This window comes from Mercurialis annua, linkage group LG4 (assembly GCF_937616625.2).
Source record: "Mercurialis annua linkage group LG4, ddMerAnnu1.2, whole genome shotgun sequence".
NCBI classification, from domain to species: Eukaryota; Viridiplantae; Streptophyta; class Magnoliopsida; order Malpighiales; family Euphorbiaceae; genus Mercurialis; species Mercurialis annua.
Genome location: NC_065573.1, coordinates 39,418,454 through 39,444,318, shown reverse-complemented (window position 1 = coordinate 39,444,318; position 25,865 = coordinate 39,418,454). Strand labels below are relative to the sequence as shown.

At 33.0% G+C, this 25,865-nt stretch overlaps 4 protein-coding genes across 4 annotated transcripts; 1 reads left to right on the top strand and 3 right to left on the bottom strand.

Moving 5' to 3' along the window:
• Positions 1-625: 625 nt before the first annotated feature.
• Positions 626-6,801, bottom strand: LOC126677834 (signal peptide peptidase-like 2). The gene is made up of 14 exons (XM_050372633.2): positions 6,462-6,801; positions 6,077-6,235; positions 5,859-5,970; positions 5,286-5,405; positions 4,919-5,070; positions 4,631-4,813; positions 4,336-4,370; positions 3,823-3,979; positions 3,600-3,653; positions 2,534-2,626; positions 2,286-2,428; positions 1,498-1,568; positions 1,050-1,133; positions 626-951 (listed from the first exon to the last, which is right to left on the bottom strand). The coding sequence occupies exons 1-14, from the start codon at positions 6,603-6,605 to the stop codon at positions 827-829; spliced, it is 1,632 nt and encodes a 543-aa protein (XP_050228590.1). The 5' UTR covers positions 6,606-6,801; the 3' UTR covers positions 626-826.
• A 2,008-nt stretch (positions 6,802-8,809) lies between these two features.
• Positions 8,810-10,438, bottom strand: LOC126678694 (uncharacterized). Its single transcript, XM_050373589.2, has one exon. It carries the CDS (start codon positions 10,393-10,395, stop codon positions 8,854-8,856), a length of 1,542 nt encoding a protein of 513 aa, XP_050229546.1. The 5' UTR covers positions 10,396-10,438; the 3' UTR covers positions 8,810-8,853.
• Positions 10,439-11,991: 1,553 nt separating this feature from the next.
• Positions 11,992-16,125, bottom strand: LOC126677761 (UDP-N-acetylmuramoyl-L-alanyl-D-glutamate--2,6-diaminopimelate ligase MurE homolog, chloroplastic). Its single transcript, XM_050372538.2, has 6 exons — positions 14,184-16,125; positions 13,633-13,749; positions 13,380-13,555; positions 12,882-13,027; positions 12,368-12,521; positions 11,992-12,282 (listed from the first exon to the last, which is right to left on the bottom strand). Exons 1-5 carry the CDS (start codon positions 16,021-16,023, stop codon positions 12,503-12,505), a joined length of 2,298 nt encoding a protein of 765 aa, XP_050228495.1. The 5' UTR covers positions 16,024-16,125; the 3' UTR covers positions 11,992-12,282; positions 12,368-12,502.
• A 4,980-nt stretch (positions 16,126-21,105) lies between these two features.
• LOC126677602 (uncharacterized) lies at positions 21,106-25,727 on the top strand. Its single transcript, XM_050372292.2, has 7 exons — positions 21,106-21,479; positions 22,108-22,398; positions 22,680-22,732; positions 22,870-24,376; positions 24,460-24,605; positions 24,710-24,872; positions 24,945-25,727. Exons 2-7 carry the CDS (start codon positions 22,134-22,136, stop codon positions 25,487-25,489), a joined length of 2,679 nt encoding a protein of 892 aa, XP_050228249.1. The 5' UTR covers positions 21,106-21,479; positions 22,108-22,133; the 3' UTR covers positions 25,490-25,727.
• The last annotated feature ends 138 nt before the right edge of the window (positions 25,728-25,865 follow it).

The following is a 25,865-nucleotide window of genomic DNA, read 5'->3' as shown; positions in this document are numbered from 1 at the left end:
CTTTATTTATTTATATATATATTTTGTATTTAACTGGCTGAACTAATGGTGGAACCGATTAAATCATGAACCGATGTCCATGCTGGTTCGGTTTTTAAAACACTAGAACCAAAAACCCTAATGCCAGAACTTTACACTACTATGCCACCTCACTTCTAACCACATTTCAGCTTCCAACACCAAACCCATAAACATTACATCATCCCCTAACCATTACCCAAAACAGGTTTTTAGTGTATTTTTTTTTAAATTACAGCACTACAAAAAAAACAAAATTTATATAGGCCAATTTTTATTTTCAATAAAAAAAATCTTCAACTCTTCATATAGAGTTTTGATCTAAAAACATATTTACATAAACAAGAAACATAACAGAACATGAGGAATATCATGAACTGTCTACTGTCTTAATTAATGCTCAATTGAAGGTCCAATTATAAGATATGATGCAACATATTTAATTGTAAATAAATGCACTCGCAGATTATTCTTGAGGTTTGTCTTTGAATGCAAGAAATGATGTCATGAATACTTTGTTTCCAAGCTTATTATATCATAAACTTGTACAAGAACTCCTAAAAACTTATTTTCTTGTTTCAATTTCCTCTTCTAATTAATACCACAATTATGACCTCACAATGTCCAATACTTGCTACAAAGCTGGTAATAGTAATACAATCAATGTTAACTATTACATGCTTCAAGGTTAATCTAATGTGCATTTAATCTAGCACAATGTTGCCGTGTAATTTTACGCTTGATAAGCTGGTTAATATCCAGCTTCCCAGGGATACTAATATATTACAGATTAAATTTACACGAGATCTTACTTTTCGAGGTTCAGTTCATGACAGTGTTCGAGATGATTATGGGGGCAAGGTCTTTCGGGTAAGCCCCGTGTCCATAAGACGTGGAGATCCCCTCTTTTCTTCCCCAGAGTCAGAAAAGTTCCTGATCAATGTCACATTTTTTTTCATTTCAGGCAAAGGTAAATATAAAAGGCAATTCTGACAACTATTATTTTCCTTTTTATTACTACGAAAAGTTACCTAGAGTGAACGGGACAATGTAGAGCAATGCTGGTTGGCCGTGCCCATCCATCAAGTTCAAGGCTACATATGTGATGAGAAGACCTGCAATAGATTTCACAATATGGCACTGAGAAATAAGCCACTTGCATTTCCAAAATAGTATATTTGCATGTAATTAAATTATCGTCTCGGTTTATTCTAAGTTTTATCAATCTTATCATTAGGGATGTGCATTCAGTTCAAACCAAACCAAACCAAAATTTTCAGAAAGATAAATTTTTCAAATCGAACTGAACCGGTTGGTTCCGTCGGTTTTTAGATTTGGTACGGGCTACTATTAAACTTAATCAAACTTTTACTGTTATCAAACTGAACCATATCTTTTGGTTTGGTTTGGTTTTTCAGTGTTTGTGCACCCCTACTTATCAACCATACTGAAAATGGAAAATAGTTTAAAATTTCATACCAAATCCATAAGCAATCATTGCCCACAAGAAATATCCAGCTCGAAGACTCTTATTCGCCAGCCAATCATACCTGGAAAGATATGCCAAAGAACAAAAGTAAAACAATATAAGTCATTTTTCTTTCAAATGTTCAGAATGCTAAGATCACAACCACTTAATTTACGCACACAGAGAAAAATGATTGCATAGTTGAAATCTTTAAGATGAATTGATAACTTTCTGCTGCAAACAGTTCTCTTTTTGTATTTACATGCACGCTATAGCGGAAACAACTAAAATGAAGACCACAAAGAAGTACCAAAAGATATAGGTATGCATTTGGCTACAACCAAACTGAACCGAATCAAAAATTTGTTTTTTTTTCAAAACTAACAAGGATGTAAATTTTGTCAAACTAAACCGAACCACTTGGTTCGGTTGATTTGTTGGTTCAGTTTACACTAGAACTTAACTGAGTTATTTTAATATTCAAAACCAAACAAAACCAAAAAATATTATGGCGTCAAACTGAACCGAATATGTGTCAGTTTGGCTTTTGCACGCCCCTACTAGTAGACACTAGAGACTACACTATATTATATTGTAATGTACACTGAAGTTATTGCTGATAGACTTGCGTTTCCATCGGACTTCTAGTTGCATGAAGCCATGAATGCAAGTCATTTCAGCAATAATGGGGCCCAAATTCGTGCTATTGGTTAGATACTGAATGTAACGCTTAACAAGTAAAGATGAACATAAGATTAGGATTGAAATAAAAGAACTAACAGTAGATTCAAGTACAAACCTAAGTGAAAATGCTATCAATAATCCTGGTAAAAGAATGTCACCAAATCCTATTATACTGTAACCGCCCCAGGGATCAAACATGCGTGGAATCTTTAACAGCATAGGAATGCCATCCTCTCCACTTCTATCACCGCGAGCAACCTATGGAAGAGAAAAAATGTAAGAGTAATCCTTTAGCATTTGAATAGACCAATAGTGAAACACAAAATAACCCAAGATCGATGTAAGACTACTAGGATTACATACCACAATCATTACACTTTCATGGAACAGCTTCTTAGAAACAAAAACCCAAAAGATGTCATATAAGAATGCACAACTGAGAAGAACTGTTCCCACCTGCAGATTTACAAATTACACTGAATCATAGAAGAAGCACAAGTTTAACAGATTTGATGAAATTAATAGGAAATCCAATAAACAAACATAAACGCACACAGCAAAAGAAAGCAAGAAAAATAAATTAAGAGCTTTTAATTTTAACAAGTTAATGAATAAGCTGGGCAAGATGTGCAATTTAAACCTTTAGCTTATATGCCAAACAGATTTGATTTGCAGCAAACTGTCTATTATGTGGTAAATAGTTATTTAATCTAATGCATCCACTAAGATGCCTGCTTGCTACAAAAAAATTCTGCTAGCAGACATCGTTAGTTAAAAAGTCCAAAAAAACAAATTTTAAATAGGGTTAGAGTAAGGTGCACTGTTCTCTCACAAATCAATCAAGACCGAATTTAACTTTAATCCAATATACAGAAGTTTAAAGGCTAGACATATCAGGTTCACACTTCAAATGAGGTAATGGTAAGTAACTTAAAATATGTTATTGGCATTAGAATGGCATCACAGCATCCAACATCAGGTACATTCATAAAAATATTCTATATATTTATCACTGCACGTCTAACATATCGCAACAGCAGCATAAAATTATATTCCATGACCACTGCACAGCATGAAACTACTAAAAAAGGATGAAAACTACCAACATGAGAATTTTAAGCTCTTTTCTCTTTCCTTTTAAGAGTTTGCAGATTAAGATTTGATATTTTATGCTTGTGGAGAGATGAAAACAGTCATTCTACAGTCAATAATGCTACAATTTTCCTACATCAAAGACTCAAATTCTAACCTAAGTATTCTGCCAACAAGCTCAAACTAAATGCATATGACACATCTTGCAGAAAACACAGCTGCTACCATCAGTTCTTCTGTACGTGCAGGGCTAACAAATCCAATTACACGTTGTAAACTTATGACTATTAATTCAGAAAGCTGAGAGAAAAGTGCAAAGCATTTAGCAATGCATTACCTTAAGATTCGGTACATGGACAATTTGCAAGACAGTGATTATCAGAGCAATTCCCTGATTTAAAACAATCAAAAGGAAAGTGATGATTAGTTGGATAAATTAATTACGTATGATCACTTTGCAATTAAAGTGACAAATAATAGAAAAGGTCAAAGGCCATATGCCTCTTGATATTCATCTAAATTTGTGGATACTGATATGCATTTAAAAGATGCAGCCTTACTAGTATATCTTGGCCTATCCAAGCAAAGGAGACATTGCGATAGACAGCCCAAACAACAGCAAATGTTATGCAGAATGGAGAAACAGCTAATGTTAGGTATGACAGAGCTCCAAAGAAGGGTATTTTAATGAACGACTCCCCAGCACGCTTGAACCACCTGTTTAAGTATTGATATTTTTAGTTCTCGAATTAAATAATTGAATTCCTTTGATCAATAGGCCACAGCATTGTCTAATAGCAAGCATTTATAATTACAAAATTGCATAATAATTCTCCTTTAAGTGAATGCTTGTTTTGGTATTAGTATTACCACTAGAACTCTTTGAGGGAATACTATTGTCAACCATGCATGACAACTTAGCAACACAAAGAATACCAATTCAAGCCCAACCAAGAATCTTTATAAAAATCATTGCAAAAGCAGTGCACAAGCAGATGTGACCCAAGGGTTGTTAAACTAAAACTTCAACTACGTGCTAGATTCATATCAAATTAAGAGATTAACAATTGTACCTTGATAATAGAGCAACTAGGCAGGTTTGCAAGCCCTGCAAAATGATGAACATTGTTTATTCGACAATTTTCACAAATTAAATTTAACAAAAAGGATAGAGAAAAGTGTGAACAATTTTTCAGAGATCCAGAATGTAAATTCCCATATCCCCTGAACATCATTTTGCATGACAACTAATGGAAGTATGCCTCATAAGGATGAAAATGAGGATACACGTAATTGATTAGTAGTTCAGCCATATTCCATGCATGGATAATAATATAATGAATGCAGAGGATAAAGAAAAAGTTTTACCTCTACACCACCTATGCAGAAAAGAACCACCAATAGCTCCACAAACCAGTATGACATAAGTTTATAAAGCATAACCAAGAAGCATGAAGCGAGAACAATGAACAGGACGGCTGATGTTGTGTTTATGTCTACAACACTACTAGCACCTACAACCTTGTCATTTGGAAAGTCATCTGCAGCATCCTATATGAAATAAAAAGACTTGTAATCAGAACCAGTAAGTGAATATCACCATAGCAAGATATGTGATAAGTTTGTCCTACGTTGCAGAGATGCGACAAAGTTCACCTTCAATAGCTTGTCATGTTCAACAGCTGCCTCTCTGGCACTCCACGCGGACCAGTAAGATGCACATAAGATGGTAACAACTGCCATCAACCACAGAAATACCTCAGCTATATCAACTAGCGGCCGCTTAGGAGAGTACAGCTGCACAGACACTGGAAACACAGAAACAAAAATTAGCTTTCTGGTAAAAATGAAGTTCAGGATAAAAAAAGTAAGTAGGAAAAGAAAATAAAAAGATTTCCTTCATAAAGAGAAGAAAAAATGCATAAGTACATTATCAAAGATGCATAAGCTATAGCAGAGGCAGAGTCAAGTTGAATACCAAATTAGATCATCTTGGATTCATGCAGAATGTCAAAAGGCTCACCTGATGCATTACTCAACAGCACTTTCTCCAAGCTTGTACCAGCATCTTGAGGGAGCATAACAGCAGGAATGTGTATGTCAAGATCAGTTTCATCTGGCTCGCAAACCATCTTGTAGAGTTCTACAAGAGAAAAAATATGTTTCTTACAAATGAACCACAATGGGCAGTTGTTGGTAATAAAGTGCACATGCTTTTATGATCATGTACATGCACATTAAATTCACAAGCATTTCAAGGTTACTCCTAATCCAAGAGGCGTGAAACATACTTTAGTTTCATCATGAGTGAAGCAGTATAAATAAGTACAGGGAATAAAAAGAAATAAAGGAGGACTATAGATAGTGTTGAACTCTGTGTTAAACTTAAAAGACATAACAAAAGGATATAATTTCTAAAAATCTCATGAACCAAATGATTGTTTCAATTGAATTGCCAAGGTCAATTAGCCGAAAATCAATATTCCATGGCAGTACACAAAGAGCCAATATCCTTCCTTCTTGACTGATATTGCGTCTAATGAAACTCCATTATAAAACACATGCATTAAAAAGCAAGAAGAAATATGCTAACTACCTTTTTGGTTATTTATAATAAGAACAGCAGAAGCACCAGCAGCCTCAGCATTATTTGCTTTGGTTGTAAATTTACAGTTGCCTCGATCAACCATGATGATATCCCTCTCAAACTAAACACCAAAAACATTTAATTTAGCAAACATTAGTAGCATATCCCAAAAAAGCAGAATTATCAGATACATTAAAAGCATATGAGTTTGTACAACAACAAAAAACCTTTCTCTTCGATGCTGTACAACAGTCACGAGGATTCGAAAGAGTGAGTCGAGTTTGGTTAGCATTTTTCTCCTTCGACACAATGGTCGTACCGAATCGAGCACCCACACCAACATATTCAGCATCCTCCACTCCATTAACCCAAGTCTGAACTTTCACCTACACAAAACAAGATACATGATCCATAGATCAACCACACTGAAATAAGCCAATGTAAAGTGCAACTTTCTTAAGTAAGAAGCACTAATTTTACACTAATTAGCTAATCAAATTCACAAACTTTATCCCTAAACAGTCTAAAAGAAACAAAATTTAATCAACCAACAGAGAAAACAAGCAAGGCCCAGTTGAGAAAACAGTAACAGCATTGGAAATTTTCACTTACCAATACAAAATCATTCTCACAGCCAGGTTTTTTAGGAGCTAAATTATCATCATGAACTATGTCACCAGCTTTCACAGTAGATGGGTAATAAAAAAACAGTGAAATCAATAAGATTACTGAACAGAACTTCTTGTTCAAATCCATTTGTGATTGAATTTCTCTCTGCTTTAAATTAATATTGCAGAGAGAAGAGATGGAGAATAAAGATAGGTTCTTGTTTAGTTGTTCATGTTCAATTCTTGTTTTTTGAAGGAATAAAGATAATGTAAATATATTTTTTAGTAGTAAATTTAATTACTGTAGCATACAGAAAAGGAAAAATAAGTAGTAATCATTGATTGATGGATCTGGTTCTTGAAATGATCTAAGCTAATTGTTGTTATGTTAAAGCTGATAAGTGACGTTTACCTCTCCAGAAGCACCAAACTAGCCTTTAAACTACGTCGTTTTGATGCTCAATTACATATATCTTTTTATGTTTATTTTATTTTATTAGTAAATATTTATATTAAAAAAAAAATATGTTCGGTCGTATCAAGTGAAAATGGCGCAAGATCTCCAAATGACTCAAGTTGCGACTTAGTCTCTCAATTTGCAAGCAATAAACTATTAATACAATATTAATTTTATTGGCAAATAAGGCATAAATTTGTTGGTTATAGTTAATTAAACCGATTTTGATGAAATAGCTTATAAATTAAGGGCCAATTAGTTTAAAATTTAAGATAACAAATTGTAAAAATAAAATTAATTGACTATAATCATCAATTTTATGATTGATTTGTGCATAAAATTAATTTATATATTAATTTTTTATTACTAAAAAATTGAAAATACAAATTATGTGACAGTCGTTTTGTATTTTAGATTTTGAGTATTAAAAGTTAAATTTCTAATTTTCAATTGGATATTAAACCTCAAGTAGTCATATCCAAACTCGTTTCATTAACCACCTCTAGGGGAGTAAGACATGAAACGCGTAAGATGGGCATTATGTTGCTTCACGTTCGACCATTGCATGTGTCTATTAACCCACTCACTAATTATGTGTTTTTTTTTCTAAAAAATTTAAAGGATTTTATTGTACTTTCTGCCAATTATAAACTAATACCAAAATTTATTTATTTATTTTCTAATTAAATAATTTAAGTGAAATTTGATTACTTGATTAATGAAAATAACAACCGAATTTCGGTTCAACAATGAGTCAGTTATATATAATTTGGTTACAGTTAATTCGGTTTAGTTAGGTGATTGAACCGCCCAAAACACTTTTCTAATTGATTTATCAAATCCAAATTAAAAACACAAAAATATTCCCACTACACATGAATGACTTCTGCAACTTAGATTAAGCATCATTTAAACTAAGCAGCCATTTTATTTTTATTTTTATTATCAAAAAAAAAATTACACTCAATTTAGTTGATAATTCTTTAAAATAAGTTCAATTGTATCCATTTTTAAATTTTATAGCGTGTGAAAAATAATCATATGGATATTAAATAGTAGGCTTAATTTCTTAAAAAACCCCCACCTTGCACTTTTTTTTCGTTTATACCCTGACCTTGTAAAAACACCATTTGTACCCAATTTTGGGTTTTTATGTTTCATCCCTACCCAAAAGTATCAAATTGTACTCTTTTCATTTAGAAAAGAGTTAAAACATACTTTTTTCTATTTTTAAAAATACAAATAAATCCTTAAACTTAAAAAATGATCAAATATATCCAAATAATTAATTAATTTTTTTAATTATATAAAATAAAAAAATAAAAAAAAATTAAAAAAATTATTATTATTTTTAATTTTTTTGTTAGAAATATTTTTTAAAAAAATTAAAAAAATAAACAAAAAATTCGGAATTATTTTTAAAAAAGATTAAAAAAAATTATTATTATTTTTAATTTTTTGAAGAAGATGGTATTTTTGTACTATTAATAACTTTAATATCTAATTAGTATATAAGTTAAAAATGAAGGATTGTTTTAAACTCCTTTTCAAATGAAAAGAGTACAATTTAATGCTTTTGGGTAGAGATGAAACATAAAAACTCAAAATTGGGTACAAATGGTGTTTTTACAAGGTCGGGGTATAAACGAAAAAAAAATTCAAGGTGAGGGTTTTTTAAGGAATTAAGCCTAAATAGTAATATTGAAACTGACATAAGATATAAAAATTAGAATAAAAAACTAAATAAGAATATATTCACGGTTGCTTTTGATGCCTTCGGACAACACATAACCAGTAGTAAGTTATGAACTAAATTATGAAAATAGACTATACCGGGAAGAATTTTTACTAAAAAGAATTCGCGATGAATTGCATGGAAATTAAATTCGGACAAAAAAATTTATTGAATTCGCAGTTTCTGAATTCTGATAGAGAATGTTTATTTCGGGTATCGACAGGTTTCTTGGTATGCTATTTGTCTGCCATCTGCTCTGTAATTTGAATGATTATGCAAGTTATTGGCAACGTAAGATTCAGGCAAAGAGTAATAATCTCCAGCAGAAAACCTGATAGCTCCTCCTCCATTCATTGGCAGGCCAAGGATGTTACTATTCTCTCTGGGTATACTTTCCAAATCAAATTGTCTCGGAATGTTAAATCCGCCATTGACAGCCTGTAAAGGAACTGTGAATCCATGTCCAATAAGCGATGAAGTACTCGTGCTATTATGATTAAAGAAACTTGTGTCTGAAGCTATTTGAGCAAAGTGTCTACTTCTTTCTTCTGGTTGAAGCAGGCTTTGATAGTATCCAAGGTAGTTGCTTGAACCTGTCGTTGGATTGGATCTTTCTGCTTGATTTTGATAAATTCTTGGTTGAACATAGCTAAATGAACGAGTATTTGATGATTCTGACGTATGGTTTGTGGTATAAGGATGTGATAGTACAGTTGGTAGTGTTAAGTACATTGATGAAGGCATCTGATTAAAGGATTCGGACGAAAAATTCAGGTCTGTTGTTAATCCTGAAGCTATGGATCCAATAACTTGGCAGTGATTATCAGAACTAGCAACTCTTTTGCCTCTTGCAGATTTCACTGGAGATCCATTACTGCTATTTTGAGCTTTTATCCCCAAAACAATGCTTTTCTCTGGCGTTTTCGGATTTGAAGGACCGGATTTTGAATTGCGTTTGTCGGATAGTACTGATTTCTGTTCTCTGTCATCTTCACTTTGTGTCAGAATCACAATTGCTTGGCTATAATCAACTTTATCAAGTTTCTTGCTTCTGGCTGTAGTACTAGCTCCAGTCCTCCTTCCGCGCTGCGCTCGGATATTTTTCCGAGACTTGTTTTCAGGCTGGTGCAGTTCGAGATTATTCTGATGCTGAAGTGGGATGTTCTGACCAAAGAGACTTTGGTGTTGAACATAAGCTTGACTATCCTGAGACTTATTCTGATGTTTTATTCGGTCTTCATGTCGTTTCTTTTCGGTTTCACAAGCTTTCTCTTCTTCTTCCATTAATTTCTCCATTTCTTCCTTCATCCATGATAACAAATTTGTTCTTGTAACTTTAACTTCTTCCAATAAAGAATTCATGTAGTTTTTCAGATCATTCAGCGCAGCATTCTCGTCGATGATACTCATACCCTTCTTTCGATCTGCAACTTTACGAACTCCTCTCTTCTGTTCCGAATTGACATTTTTACCTTTTCGTCCTCTCTTTCCCTTTTCAGCTTTTCCAAGTTCAGTTTGAACTGAAACTCCAGGATCACTCTTGCCCTTCTGCTGAAATTTCGTAGTATCACGAGTCTCGTCATTTTGGACAGGAACCAAGGCCAGTCTACTCCTGATATCAGCCTGTTCCCCACCTAAACTTGATCTCGAATCATAGCTTGACGTATCAAAATCGCTGTCTCCCCTCCGAAAATCCCACCGTTGCTGGAATCTCAGTTCCTCTCCCAATTTAAAGCTGGCAGCCATCAGAAAACCTAACTAAGACCAATCAAAGCATAGATTGGCAGTTTCAGGTCATTTCAAGAGTATATCAGTAGTTTCAGCTATATCCCTGATAAGAAAATCCGAATCCTGTCAGTGAAAGTCATCATTATTTCCTAATTTGTCCATCTTGTTAGTATGAAAAACAACCATGTAAAGTTTTAGCAATGCGAGCCTATGTTACACGGAAACTTTGAAACAGGAGATGTTCAAACAGAAAACGAGGCCAAAAAGTATTTTTTTAGGCCTAATGTCTTAAAAAACCCCGACCTTTCACCCCCTTTTCAATCCTACCCTGACGTTGCAAATCAATCAATTTTACCCTATTTTGCATTTTTTTCATTTCAATTGTACCCCGAAGCATAAAATTGGACTTTTTTTATTTGACAAAAATTCAAAAAAATTCTCTAAATTGATCTTTTTTGCATTAGATTAACTTTTTATATTAAATTGATCATTTTTGAAGAATTTTTTTGAACTTTTGTTAAATAAAGAAAAGGCAATTTTATGCTTTAGGGTACAATTGAAATGAAAAAATACAAATTAGGGTAAAATTAACAAATTTGCAACGTCAGGGCAGGATTGAAAAGGGGACGAAAGGTCGGGGGTTTTTAAGGCATTAAGCCTTTTTTATAAGAGCAGGCAATAATTTATAAATATAAAACGGAAACGAAAAAGCCGAAACTTATGACTTGATAAGTTTCCATGCAATATAGATGCAAACAAGCAAGGATTGTCAAACTAATTAAGCAATAAGCATTGGAGCAATCAAAAAAACATTAAAAAGAAGACAAAAATGAACTTACCAGGTTGCAGTAACAGATGAAAAAACTAAAATGAAACCAAAATGATGATTGCTTTTCCATCCAATGTTTTCTGTTCTTTTTATTTATTTTTTCGGGCATTTATGTTATTTCTTACTCTCTTTAAATGGTAAGAAAAGATACATTCTTGTCTGTCAAATTAATTGAGATTAATTGAGTTACTAGTATACTTTAAAATTTGATAAATGCTTTAAAGGTTAGAAGCTTTTTTGGTTTGTTTTCATTTATAAGTCTCTGATTTTTGTGTAATTTTCTACCAAACTCACTGCATTTCTTGTTGGGAAATATCTGTAATCTACCATAGTTGGATTCTTGAATTTTAACTCTTCATTTAGGCGTTACTATAAAATTATTGATTCTTCAAAAATGGTATGAGAAAGAATATAAAGAGTTACATGGATCAATTTAAGAAATTTTGTTTTGTATGGTATGTTAAATCATATTTTGAAATATTTGCTTCAATTTTTTTTCTTTCGTTCTTTTGGTATGTTAAATCAGGTTTTTTGCTTGAGTTAATTAGGAATGTGTATAGTTAAGGTATGTGCAATATAGGATAAAACAAACTTATTAACAGGAGAAATTCTTACGTAAAAAACTATATTTATTACGTCATCCGTGACGCTGAACAAAGTCACTAATATTTCACGGAACCATTAAAATGATAGCAGCATTGTAATTAAGTCAACTAAATATTTCACATATTATATACGCGGTGGAGAAAATCTATCTAATAATTTCTTCTACAGTAACTCCACAATGATGACTAATACTATTTCTTGATCATTAATACAAAATATTAAATATTCCTAAGTTTAGATTACAGTATCAGTGAATTCAATCATGTTACAAGAGAAAATCATAACCGAAACTGTTCTTTAATTCTCTTTATGATAATAAAACAGGGATCTGAAATTAGTGGGAAATACAATCAGCTATGCACATTCACCAGGTTTGCTAAAACTGCTTACAAAATTGGGTATTTGATTCATTTAGGAGATGAAATTGCAGCGCTTCATTTGTTGAGGACACAGTCCAAAGTCTCAAGAATCTGCAGCAAGAACAGATTTTAAAGTAATAATAGAAAAACAAAAGAATTAGAGTTTAAAAATGTTAAAGGATTGTCAATGTAGCACCCTCATTCTATGTAAATGACACTTCATCACTTGTCTTCAAGTATAAGTCTATCATATGCCTTCACCGGAGCAGGATCGGTGGCGGTGGCATTCTGTTGTCTCTTGACATTCAAGGCTACTGGTTTCTTAACTAAATCAATGGCTTTCCGGTAACCTGCGGAAGCAGAGTGAAAACAAAAACGAAACTCTAAATCACAATCAGATGAAAAATGGGCGAGAGCTTGTAAAAAACCCAGCTTTTTCGACTTTTTCAGAATCATAAGTTTTTTAAGTAAAACAAAAGAGGGGTGTGAGTTTTAAGTCAGAATCAAGCTTCCAAATTGAAGCCCCTGAAGAGGAACCAATTAAATAGTCATGCAAATCCATAAATCTCAATTTCCTTGAGTACTACATTTCTTCAACACAAATTATTTTTGCAAAACAAGGTTTCACAAATGAGTCCTTAATAAAATTTGAAAATCTATACCATACTGCATTCTGGTTTAAATTTTCTGAAGACAATGCATTGACATACCTCCATGGGAATTCACTGGTATCTATTCCAGCTTGGTGAAGCTCGTCGACATATTGCAAAGCTTCCCTGCACTCATCACGATCATCAAAGAACTCCTTTTTGTCACCTTCAAGTTGGTATGTGTCGTGACCTTTACCCGTAACCACCTGTAATTTAGAGATTAAACGACAAGAATATCCATAAAAAAATGCAAGCATGGAAGCAATTTATAAGGGAATCAAATCATAGCTTAAGCAGACACTGCTTGTGAATTTATCAATTCCATGTAGTTGACATCATTCTAGTAATTTTATGCTCTAATAGGAGGAAGAAAAAGAGATTCATAGTTTATTTGCCATATGCTATTTACTTAGCCAATTTAATTGAGGTTGAGAGGTGAGGATGGACGATTGCTGATGGGATGCAATTTTGGAGTACAGTGAAATTTGGTTTACCCAAAATTGGATCATATCATAGCTCTTCAAATCAAGAGTAGTGAAGCAGATTTAAAATACTTACAACCATATCACCTTCTTCCCCCATGGCAACGGCGCAACGTACAGCCACTCGTCTAATATCATGAAGAAAAATACGATGACCATTAGGCAGTGGTGGATAGTAATCATTCTCTCCATATTTCAAATAATCCTGCATCGACCAACCCACACCGACCAGCATGTCATCCAAGATGTCCACTGACCAAGACAAAAGAACTAGTGTTGAGCTTGACAAAAATGACATTTAACGATGCAATATGGTCTAAAGGACATACATGGATCTTCGTTCTTTGGATTATCTGATGTCAGCATTGTCACCTCACTTTTTTCTGTTGCGATTTTTGTCATCAGTGGTCTCTTGCCTCTATCTCCCTCGCCAACACAACCAATAACTTCATAGAAGAAACAAAGTTTGTTACAAGAATAATTAACTCCATTTCTTTTAAAACTTGCTTATGATATAGCAGTTGACATTTGAGAGATTCAGGATTCCCAAAAGCTCACCTACTGTTCCTCAGAAGGAATTTTCAATATTTAGTACAAAGCTTCTAACAAAGAGCAATAAAACTTATTCTCTGTATATCTAAATTATAAACTACAAAATCAAAAACCAGCTATTTGCAACAACACTCAATATTTGTCTACCTGGTGAAATTAGGTTTGTATACAACATTCAACCAAGTGATGACCATTTTCTGTCAGAACTAGCCCTAGATTGTAAAAGAAAAATGAAAAATTTATTATGTCCTGTTTATCATATTCTGAAATTTGGTTTAGCATCTTATGCAAATATTATAAGAGTTAGAATGGAGCACTAGAAGCATACCAGTAATAATCCTCTTAGGCTTGAGCTCTCTTACTGAGTCAAGTAGTCTAGAGAGGCCATCGGGAGTATTAGCATAGTCCACTATCACACCGAATGCCTGTTCCTCGTCAATTAACTCACATCTACCAGGAACCGCATCAACCTCTTCAATTCCTCTGACAATGTCCTCTAATGGTGCCCCAACTGCAATTCCAACAGCAATAGCAGCCAGAATATTATAGATATTATGCCTCCCGAGCAATCCAGATGAAATCTCTAATAGACCCTGGGGTGTATTAACCAAAACCTGTGTCTCAAATAATGAGAGCTCAAACTTCAAGGGATGAACATCTGCACTTTTATTCTCTATAGCAAATGTCACAACAGGCACATCTGGATTCCCTTGTGCAATGAAAAATGAAGCATTAGAGTCATCGATATTGACAATTTTCCTATGCCTTTCTGGATCCACCATCCTAGCAAATAACTTGGCACTTGCATCCTTATACTCCTCCTCAGTCCCATTAAAATCTAAGCGATCCCCTGTTAAATTGGTAAAAACTGCAATATCAAAATTAACCTCATCGCACCTTCCTGAAGCTAATCCCTGAGAAGACGCCTCCATGACCACAGCTTCTGTCCCGTTATATAGCATCTTAGCCATCAAATTCTGAACCAAAACAGCATCCGGTGCATCGCTAGGTGATTCCAACTTATTCTCTCCATGTACATAAGATGCAACTGTACTCAACATCCCAGTCCTCAATCCCATTGCTTCATACACCCCTTTAATCAAATATGCTGTGCTGGTTTTGCCACTCGTCCCTGTTATCCCAATCACAGCCATGTTCTTAGAAGGGTACTTATACAAAGCCGACGACAACGCAGGCAGAACAGCATTCGTATCCTCCACAATAACCAAAGCTTTACACCCCAAGGTGTCCTCTATATCAATCTCCTTACTAGCTACAACCGCGGCAGCTCCTCTCTTATCAGCCTCACTCAAAAACAAATGTCCATCCGTTCTCCTCCCAACACAACACACAAACAAATCACCCGCGTTCACCATCCTCGAATCATGCTGTATCCCAGTAATCTCCACCTCCAAATCCCCAGCAACCGAAAGCGGCACCACTTTACTCTCATCCAAAAGCTCAGCCAAACTCATCCTAAACTTAGGTTCCAATATAACAGCCTTCCCTTTACCATAACTATCAAAATCCAAATCGAAAGACGGATCCATGGACACCCCATTATCGCCTTTATTCCCCTTCTCACTAACACCAACATCCAATCCCTCATCATCATCATCAGTCTCAACATCCACAACTCTAAGACCAGTTAACTCATTTATCTCATCTAAATCAACAACTTCTTCAGGCTCTAATTCATCAATCACTTCATTTTCTTTACTATTTTTCGGTTTTATAAGACCTTGCTTAATAAACTCATCTCTTTTCATGGCAATAGCTTTATCAATCTCACTAAACAAATCATTATCATCACTTACATTCGGGTCTTCAGTTTCACTCTCAGCAATTGCATTGAGATAAGTGGACTGATTCTTTTCAAAGTCATCTTCTTGAATTTTACGGGCACGGGCAGCTTGGATATGAATCTGGTCGAACTTTGATACTCCATGGGCAGTGTCTTCTGGAGCTTCAGGTGGGTCATCCTGAGATGGGTTCGGGTAGAAGTTTCGGTCTTGACCCGTTGCAAGAAGTGGGTATATGCGGTGGTTATAGAGAGAGGAGAATTGGAAGGGGGGAACGGGGGGTGTTTTTGTGAAGGGTTTTTTTAGAGAGAGAAAGTTAGGGTTTGAAGAGAGAGAGTGGAATTGTGAAGTAAAAGTGAAAGCCATTCTAGAGAGAGAAACAGAGTTCAGACAGTGAGGGTTTTAGTGATGTTGGAGATGAAGGGGATAAGACCTGAAGGGGTTTTGCTGTTCGAAGATGAACGGTGTCGTTTAATATGTTAACTAACTTTTCAGTTTGACGGTTACAAATTCTGGTTTTATGGTTGACATAAGATTAAAAAAATTAGTCAAAGGCTAAATTTTAGATATTAAAATATGAAAAATAAAAGATTAAATGGCATCTCTACAATTTTGAATGAACATTCTAAAATAAAATAATGAATATTGCTTTTTGCAGTCGTCGATAAGAACTTTTTTAGCCATTAAATAAATCACCCAATTACATTTGTAATTTAACATATTAAAAACTAATTTTCATAAATCGAGAAATTAGGTTAAGTATGTCTTCCATTACTACTCCGGCATCTCCATCAGAACTAAAGCAGGAATTGGCAGTATTAATAAAAATTTGACGGTCTCTTTAAAAATTAGCTGAATTTGTGTAATAGACGACACCTCTTCATCGATGTCTGACGCGTCAATGCCTCCATAACAATAGGTTCAATTATGCCAATAAACGTCGAACCCTAATCAAGATAAAATTACCTGCAAAATCTTTAACCATAAACCAATAACTTTTATCCATAGGTTCAAATCAATTGCACCATCTAATTGACTTTATGAAAATCTATTGGTGGAGGTGGTATCCATACAAATAAATTAGTTTGCACAGCACTTGGTATGCCATCCAATGTAGATCTCTTTAAATTATTTAAGATTTGTATATGTCAGTTTTTTTCAATTTACTAAAATTTTATATGAAAAAAATTAAACTTAACAATTTGTGTATGTGAATTATCAATGTATTATGTTAACCTAAATACAAATATTGATCGATTTAAATTTGAATATGAAATGATTAATAAGTGTATTATCTATTTAAAATATAAATACAATATACTTATAAAACGTATTACACAGTATGACACGTTCAGTAAAAATGATTAGAAAATATATAATTCATAAAAAAAATCTCTTTATCATTATTATTAATTTTTAATAATATAATTTCCAGATAAATAGATAAAATTGTGGCAGTAGACGTGATTACAGGAATTTGGCAAGAGGCAAGGGCTAGAGTTCTAAACGTTAGGCTAATAAAGGCCCATTGAGTAGCCAAAGAAGTTAGAATTAAGGCCCATTAAATAGAGAGGTTGAGCGATGCGACAGGGCATCTAGCGTGTAGCCAACATCCTCATCAAAATAAATAAAAAAACACACAACATAATCGGTGTGCCATGTCATTCGAATAATAAACTAATAATACGTTGGTCATGTAAAATTTAGTTATAAAAAAATAATTAATAACTAAAAAAATTCCATCAAAAATACTTATTGACTTGTTGTAAAAATGATATGACACAACAATTGTATGAGATAAACACTCTCAAAACAACTGTGTTTTTTTAAGGTGGGAAAACGTGAAGTTGTATATTTTAGTCGGAAAATCATTGTATCTTCTCCACGCATATATCTATTTACATTCTAATATTCTTATTTTATGAATAATTCTATGTTAGCTTGTATGGTCGAGTCGATTCTCGATTCGTTCAAGGCTGCAATTTCTTAAAGAAAGATTATATATTAACTTTACATGCAAGTCTTCTGAAGAATCGAAATTGTGATCTTATCATTGAAATATATTTAAAATTAAACAAGTTAGAAACAATAAGATCGAGGTGTAAAAATGTTTATAAATTCTCAAAACTTGAGTTTTTTAAAATCTTATTACCATTAAAATTGCATTATTAGATTATATTTTTTATTTTATTTTCCTTTTTCGATTTTATACTTTATGTATTATCAATATAATCTATCCCAACTTTGTAAAAGAAAATTGTAGTCAATCTTGGTGTATAAATTAAATTATCATCATAATCGAGCTGATATGAAAATCCATCAAAATGGAGTAATGAATAGCATTAAATTTATTAACTAATGTCAAAATCAATCTGCGAATTTCCTGGCTAGTTGGTCCAGTTATCCTTGTCATCAAATTTAACATATGCATGTGAACCTTACTAACATTATTCTATTCCATTTCAACATTCATAGTATTATTTAATATATTTTCGATAATGATGCTAAATTAATTTATAGTGACTCATTTTCTTGATATATGTTGATTAGTCTAAATAATACTATTAAGTATTATGAGAAGAAGGATTGTTATAGTTTCATAAAATAAACACAAGAATTTATATTGAAATTACCAGTATTAGTTTCTTAAATTTTAATTTTTTTTATATTCTAATTCCATTTAACTAAAAATAAGGAGATGTTTTTAAAAGATAGTAACCTCCAGGAGTGGTGGTAATAAAATCGACAAACAATATCATAATTCATAATATAATTATAAGTTTAATTAAAATGATATTATCCATTAGAATCAAAATGATTAATGCAATGTTGTTGGAACTAATTAAAATGATAATTGACTGAAAGAGAAGTTAGTGGTTGATAAAATATTCCTATTGTTGCTAAATTGCTATCAACATTAACATTATTAAATGAAGTTAATTTTTGTATTTTTCATAAATATGGAAAATGGTAATGATTTAGTGAATATAAAATTGGCCTAAAATAGCAGCCTTATATTCTTGAAACATTGCTTGTGTAAACATTAATAGCCACCAAATAATATTGGAGAGCAAAGTTGTTAGGGAAGGTTGTGGTGTGGTCCTATTGGTTGGAAGTTTTGTTAGTCGGTCCAATCACTAGATATGGACAACCATACATTGCATAATGTTGTCTAAGAAATTTCAAATATGTATTTGGAATAATTGATGAAGGATAGCTATACAATTTCCTATTAATAGCATTATTTTCCCCAATTTATTTAATGAGATTGAGATAAGTGACACACTATAATTGACCAAGATGCATTTAGGTGCATATTATTCTATAGATCAATTAATTTTTTCAAAGAAATTAAATTTGAGCTCTACAATTTTCTTTCATTACAAATAGACATGCCAAACAGTTCATATGTGTATAGTCTGTAGACCATACACTAATTGTTTTGGTCTAAACACAAAATCCGATTAGTTAAAAACGAATATAACAAGATTAATAACATTTAAAATTTATATACGACACATTTATAATACATATTAGGCGATACTAACATGTATAAACATGTTTAGTTAAATGTATTATTCAAAGATTTATTTAAAGATGACAAATTTAAATTGAATTAATTAGTTAAATAACATATAAATTTATATAATATAATATAAATAGAATCTTGGTACCTATTATAATAAATTTATATAATAACATGCAAATATAATTAAATAAATAAAATAAAATAAAAATTATTGAATTTTGTTTCCACAGATTATGTGTATTTATCTGTTTATATATAAATTAACCGTATTTTAAACAAATTAATATGTTTATACATACATATATTTATATTACACTAAATTTATTTAATTTTGTGTAATGTCGTGTTTAAAATGGTAAGATCTAATTATAAATAGGGGAGTCGATAACATTTTACTCAATTTATTAATTCTATAAATTACTAGTATGAAATTTACATGTTGATTTGGGTGGGGGAATATTGACTAGGGATGGATCATGTATACATCTATCACATGCAATATTTAATATGTTGGTACCAATTGTGATTTTGATTGTTTTGGTTAGAAGAATTTGATTGTTACACAACATCATTTCTTAATTGTTTGTATATTAAGAGTGTCCATTTTTATCACCTCTTTTGAGGTAGCAAACAAGACACTTTTATTTTGTTGTCTCTCTCTTTTAATTTATTTTTTGTTGAATTTATTTGCCAACATGAACTTTAATTTAATTATAAAGGAATAATAATGCATGAAATTCACTAGATTCATAGTTGTTTGCTAATCATCAATAACTTTTACAGCTATTGGCTCTCTTTTTTTCAAAAACAATTTCACCACAAAATATTAATAAATAAATAAATAAATTCAGATAATAAAAATCTATAATGGTAAAATAAATTATACTAATAAGCGATAACTAACAATAAGAGTTAGTAATGCTCTGAATGGCATATAATTACAGTCTCTATTCTGTTTCTAAATATTTAATTTCTATGGCCAATAATACAAAAATAATTATTGAATACACAAGTCAATTATAAAAATTATGTTTTAAAACATACCTTAAGAATGGATTAAAATCCATGCAATAAATAGTTTCAAAACTAACTTTTATTTAATTAAATTGAATATGAAGGGTGCGCCATTAAATTCTACCAAAAATCCAGTAAACTATAAAATCAAGTACCATACTCTCTAGCTGATTCACTTAACAAAAGTATAACTAAAATTTGTATTTCTATGGTAAAATTTATTTTATCAATAACATACTGTTACAACTCACTGTTTTAAAAACTAAACATCTGTGGCTATAGGTTTACGGTTTAATCGATGTTTAATTGATTCAACCGGTTTAATTACCGAGTGAACCGCTTGAATAAAAATAAATACATTTATATACTAAAATATAATTAGACATCATATATCAGCCGATACAATTCTCCCGTTGTCATTGTTCACCAATTCATATAGATTACCCGTTATTGAAATATATATTCGATCTTTTAAGAAAAACCGAACTGAAATAGCTTTAGATTAACGGTCGAATCAGTTGAATTAGCCGGTTGGATCCGGTACTACTACTGCCAATTTGGGATATCACAATCACAGTAAAAAATTCAAAAAATTGGAAGGTGGAGATTGAAGAAGAATGAATAAGGACAAGTAATTCAATCCAAATCCCAATCCAATCTCTTTCAATTTTCAAAAAAAATAGATTAATATTTTAATAAAATAACCAAACCAAAACCAAAAACGACACAAAACAGCCTGCGGATTTTAGTATACTGACTGACAACATCACAGTAACTAAACCCAAGCAAAGACAACAACAAAAGCTACACAATCCCAACAAAATATCACATCCCTGTCTGAAACGACAACCCGTTTGATCCTTTTCATTGCCATTAATTATTAACATCTAGAGATAGAAAGAGAAACAAAAAATAAAGGTTGAATCTTTCCTTAGATTGATGACTGTTAAAAATATAAAAGATTGAATCTTTTATGGCAAAAACAGAAATTAAGGAGGGAAATTGGAAACCAAACTCAATTTTTTTGCTTCATTTGAAAGCTTTACCCTTGTTGTCAATTTATGATTTAAATGCCATTTTTAATTTCAAGAATTTAAACCAAAGAAAGTGCCAATTTAATTAACCAAAATCATTGTATTATTGCTATTTAGTAATAGTAGCTCAAAGGACATACATTTGTTTATTCTATTCATTACTACAGTAGCTGAAAGACCAGAGTACTACTGTTTACAAATTTTCAGTTTTGTATGTGACACCAATTTTCAAGAAATGGGTTCAGGTAATTCTTATTTCTACTCTTATTTGTCTCTTTTCTTTTTGATAATTGAGGAGCGGAGCGCTTGCAGAAAGATTTGAACCCACGACTTAACAGTTTGCTACCCGGAGCTATAGCTCATTGGTTACTCTTATTTGTCTCTTCTTACAAGTTTTTGTTTAAAAGTTGAGAAATGATTGAGTTGTGATGATGATGAGTTTGGATTTGTGAAATTTGGTTATAATTATTGTAAAGGAAAAGAAGATTAAAGGAATGGTGTCAAGTGGCTTTATGCATTGGCTTATTTGGATAAATAGTGTATAGATATGTAATATGTTGCTTTTTATAAAGTTATTGTTCTTGCTTTAATTATCATATCATTGTCTGTTTTTGGTTTTATAGTTTTTTGTGCTGTGTTAAATTGACACAAAGAGAAAAGAAAAGGTCATTTCTTTGAAGAAGAGAAAGAGAAAAGGGTTATTTCTTTGAATTGATGCTCTTCTTTTTTTTTGCTTTTTGGAAATTGTGTGGAGCCTTCAAAATATGAATTTGAGGAAAATTTCTTGAATATTGGGGCTTTTTGTGTTAGTGACTTGGTGTGAATTTGTGAACAATTGTGTGTTATCTTACAAATTATTTGATCCAATTTCAGGACATTTATGTAGTTATTGATCTGCCATGGAGAAGATATCTCCTAAGACTCATATGATGAAGAGTCCTATCAGGAAGGTTTCTATATCTAAAACCTCTATGCCAAGGAGTCCCATGCCTAAGAGCCCTATGCCGTATAGTCCTGCGCCGAAGAGTCCTGTGATCTATGAGAAGTACAAGTCAAGGTGTGCCTATGGTTTAATCAGTATATTTAACTTTCGGCGTCGGAATTCGAAGAAATTGATTGCTGATACTGATAGAAGAAGATTGAGCAGACATTCTCTTGCTGAAGGTTCTTCCATTTTTCACTTTTCTTTTTCTGGTTATATTAGGATGCATCATAACATGAATTAAAGGCTTCAGTTGTCTTGAATGTTGCTTTTATAATAAGTTATAAAATATAAAGTTTCGTAGTTTCAGAAGTGTTATCGGAAATAGAAACGGAACGCCCAAACGTAGAACTCAACTAGTTTTCGATTCCATGCAACATAGCGTATCACGTTTTACTAGCCTAATATCGGCTATCTTTGCTGCTGGCAGGCAATAATTTACTTTTTGATTGTTTGTATGCAGGTGATAGAAATATAAATGATAAGCTTGATATACATTCAGATAAACAAATTGATGTAAGTTCAAGCAACTCAAATTTGTTGCCAAATTTAGGCTTTCAAACCTTGTAATGCATGTACTTAACCAATGGAAAGATTTCTTCTTCTTTCTGAATGAGTTTTTACTGTGCTGATTAGTCTCCTTGCTTATTCAGGATGAAATACATGATAAGATTGAAGCTACTGATAATGGTAATTTAGAAGTAAATAAAATCAAAGGAGAAGATGTGTCCACTAAGCAGCTGACAAGGAAGAAGATTACAACTGCTAAAGTGGAAAATGTACAGTCCAATACCGAACTTGATCATGAGCAAAAAAAGAACCAACGAAAAGCAACCAAGAGTTCTCGGAGAGCTCGTCGTTTGCCTATTTATGGTTGTTACGATATATCAACTGTAGAGAATGCAGATCCAACTCTGCAAAGTTTGGCTGAAAAATCTTCGAAATCATTAGACTCCGAAGCGACAAAAGAAGTGCTTCCCAGCGGATTGTGTTCTAAAGCTGAAGGAGACAGCACTTGTAAAAGTACCAATTGCATTCAAAATGACCAACTTAATGAGGTAAATCTTCAAGTTAACATGGGTGAAGTAACTGAGGCATTTATCAACCAGAAGTTAGTTGACGGAAAAGGCCTTTGTAGCAATGAGGTGTCTCATCAGTCTAAACACTTCTCGGATGCATTAGATATACTGAATTGCAACAAAGATTTATTTATCAAACTCCTACAAGACCCAAATTCTTTGTTGGTGAAACATATCGAAGACCTAAGAGACATACAAGCAAAAGAGCAGCCGTCTAAGCTTTTCACCAAGGACGGAGCAAAACACGAGGAAGCTAATACAAGAGAATGTAACTTGTCCACGTCCAAAGCAACGGACGATCATCAGCTTTTGGAGAATATAGTAGTTTTGAGGCCTAACAGATCCGGTGGTGACTCCCAACAGTTTCATTATAGCTTAAGGAATGTCCAGCAGGGTATAAAACCTGCATTTTTCCCCTTTGAACAAATGAAGAAAAAGCTGATGCGAAGCATAGGGTTTCGAAGAAAAGAGAACCAAATGTTGCTAAATGGTAGAGCAGGGCATTACAGATCTACCCACGACTTGGAACTACTAAACTCATTTGACGGAGCCTCGGATTCTGGAGGAATAACTGTATCATCCATAGACGTGGTGAGAAACGACTCGATGGACAAGGTTAATGAGTTCGATCCTGGTATTAAAGAAGAAGGTGCTTCGAAGACAAACACACATTGTGACAATAGCGAGCCGGGTACAAATATCTCTGAGGTTAAAAATGGGAATGCAAATTTCATAAGAAAGCAGAGAGCAAAAACTTGGGACGGGATAAGCTCAGTTCCTGAATGTGACCTTTTTCCTATGGACAGTTCTAAAGAGACAACAAAACATGGCTATTTTTCTGCGAAAATGAGATTTTATGCTTGTAGCAGTCACCCGATGGGAAGTGAAAGCGATCGGAGGAATCAGAAAGAAAAGAGAAGGAGTTGCTCAAGTCCTGTAAGACAGAATTTAGAGTCTCCACCATGGGCATTTAGCAAAAAACACTTGCAGATGCATGAGAAATCCTCAGAGGACCTTTTTCTTGATTTGCAAGACTACAAAAGCATCGCTTCTTCTTCGAGTATTGATTCAAGTCGAATAGGTAAAGGCTTCTCTTTTTTGTTTCGTCAACTGGTTGGTTATTATAGTTCATAATTCTTATACAAGCTGTTTGACTATTCGTAGATATGAAGTACATCGAAAATTTTGATGCGATTAGTCCTTCAGGAGTGAACTCCAAACCAAGTGGTTTAAATAATGATGATGTTAATCAAAGCACTGAGGTAGTGGATCCACACGACGGAGATGGTTGTTTCGATTTGTCGAGAGTGGTAAATTAAATTCCATTATCAATCAAGTTGCTTAGGGTTAGAGATCTTTGTTGTTTTATCCACATGTCCGGGTGTAGTTTGAAACCATATGTTTCTCTTTTCAGGAATTACATGTGGAAAATCAGATAACAACTTTCTTGTCAGATGATTACTCATCAAGCCCTTCAAAAGAATTTGGCAGAACGAGAAACGACGCAGAGGAGCAGCCAAGTCCAGTATCGGTTCTTGACGAATTTTTCACAGACGATCCATTAGAATCTCAACCTGGTAAGCACCAGAAAGCAATTTACTCTTCTTCTGAAATATGCTACTGAGTTCTAACAAACGGAAACCATGCAGCTCTACCATCAGTTCGTCGTTTGCAAATTAGTACCGAAGAAGACGTTTCACTGTCCCCTCTGGACCCGAAGCTCAATTCTAGTACTTCTGCGTTTAAGTACATAAGCACGGTATTATTGCAGGGTTGTCCTCGGAATTGGGACGAACTTGCATGGAAATGCTATTTCTCCGATCAACTGCTTGACCGATCCATGTTTGATGACATAAATGTCTGGCCTGACAATCAGAGCCTCGTGTTTGACTACGTTAACGAAGTTCTTGTAGATACATGCTGGCGATATATGAGATGTTCCGATTGGCTGTCATTTATTAAACCGAGAATTGTGTCGAGTACAGTTACAGGAAACATACATCATCAAGTAATGCAAAATGTAGATTGGAATCTCATCTCAGAACAGCCAATGCAGACAATGGAGAAAATCATTGAAAACGATTTGCGCAAGTCGATGACGTGGATGGATATCCGAATCGACGGTGAAGATGTTGTTAGTGAGATGGTAGATAGTCTTGTGGAAGAGTTGATCATAGAAATTGCATTGGAGTAAGTAATCAGGAACACAATCAATTCATCATTTATTAGTGTAAATTAGTTGGAGCAGAGCTAATAAGATGTAATCTTTGACATCTTATATGTTTTATCAGATTAGAGGAAGCGTATAGTTATGAGAAATTTTACAATTCCACCTTTTTTTTCTTTAATAGGTATAATCATGTCTATAAGTAGTGGAATTTTTCAATGTAGACCTAAGTTTATTTAAATGGAAAATCTCATAATATATAACACTTTCGAATTGTTTCAGTACATTTTATTTAATTTGTATGTATCTCTTATTTAAATAGATTTATTCTCTATTATTTATAAGAGTTTTATTATTTAATAATAAATATTTATTACACCTTAAATATTCCTTTTTCATGCAA

Excerpts from the sequence above, each read along its gene's own strand:
- LOC126677834 (XM_050372633.2), bottom strand. The coding sequence starts at position 6,605 with ATGGATTTGAACAAGAAGTTCTGTTCAGTAATCTTATTGATTTCACTG. Across the intron at positions 1,569-2,285 it reads TTGATAGCATTTTCACTTAG|GTATGATTGGCTGGCGAATA; the intron begins GTTTGTACTTGA and ends ATATCTTTCCAG. Across the intron at positions 952-1,049 it reads CATTGTCCCGTTCACTCTAG|GAACTTTTCTGACTCTGGGG; the intron begins GTAACTTTTCGT and ends GACATTGATCAG.
- LOC126678694 (XM_050373589.2), bottom strand. The coding sequence starts at position 10,395 with ATGGCTGCCAGCTTTAAATTGGGAGAGGAACTGAGATTCCAGCAACGG.
- LOC126677761 (XM_050372538.2), bottom strand. The coding sequence starts at position 16,023 with ATGGCTTTCACTTTTACTTCACAATTCCACTCTCTCTCTTCAAACCCT. Across the intron at positions 13,750-14,183 it reads GCCTAAGAGGATTATTACTG|TTATTGGTTGTGTTGGCGAG; the intron begins GTATGCTTCTAG and ends TCTTCTATGAAG. Across the intron at positions 13,028-13,379 it reads GGGAAGAAGGTGATATGGTT|GTGGTTACGGGTAAAGGTCA; the intron begins GTAAGTATTTTA and ends TCTAAATTACAG.
- LOC126677602 (XM_050372292.2), top strand. The coding sequence starts at position 22,134 with ATGGAGAAGATATCTCCTAAGACTCATATGATGAAGAGTCCTATCAGG. Across the intron at positions 22,399-22,679 it reads CAGACATTCTCTTGCTGAAG|GTGATAGAAATATAAATGAT; the intron begins GTTCTTCCATTT and ends GTTTGTATGCAG. Across the intron at positions 24,606-24,709 it reads GTTTCGATTTGTCGAGAGTG|GAATTACATGTGGAAAATCA; the intron begins GTAAATTAAATT and ends TTCTCTTTTCAG.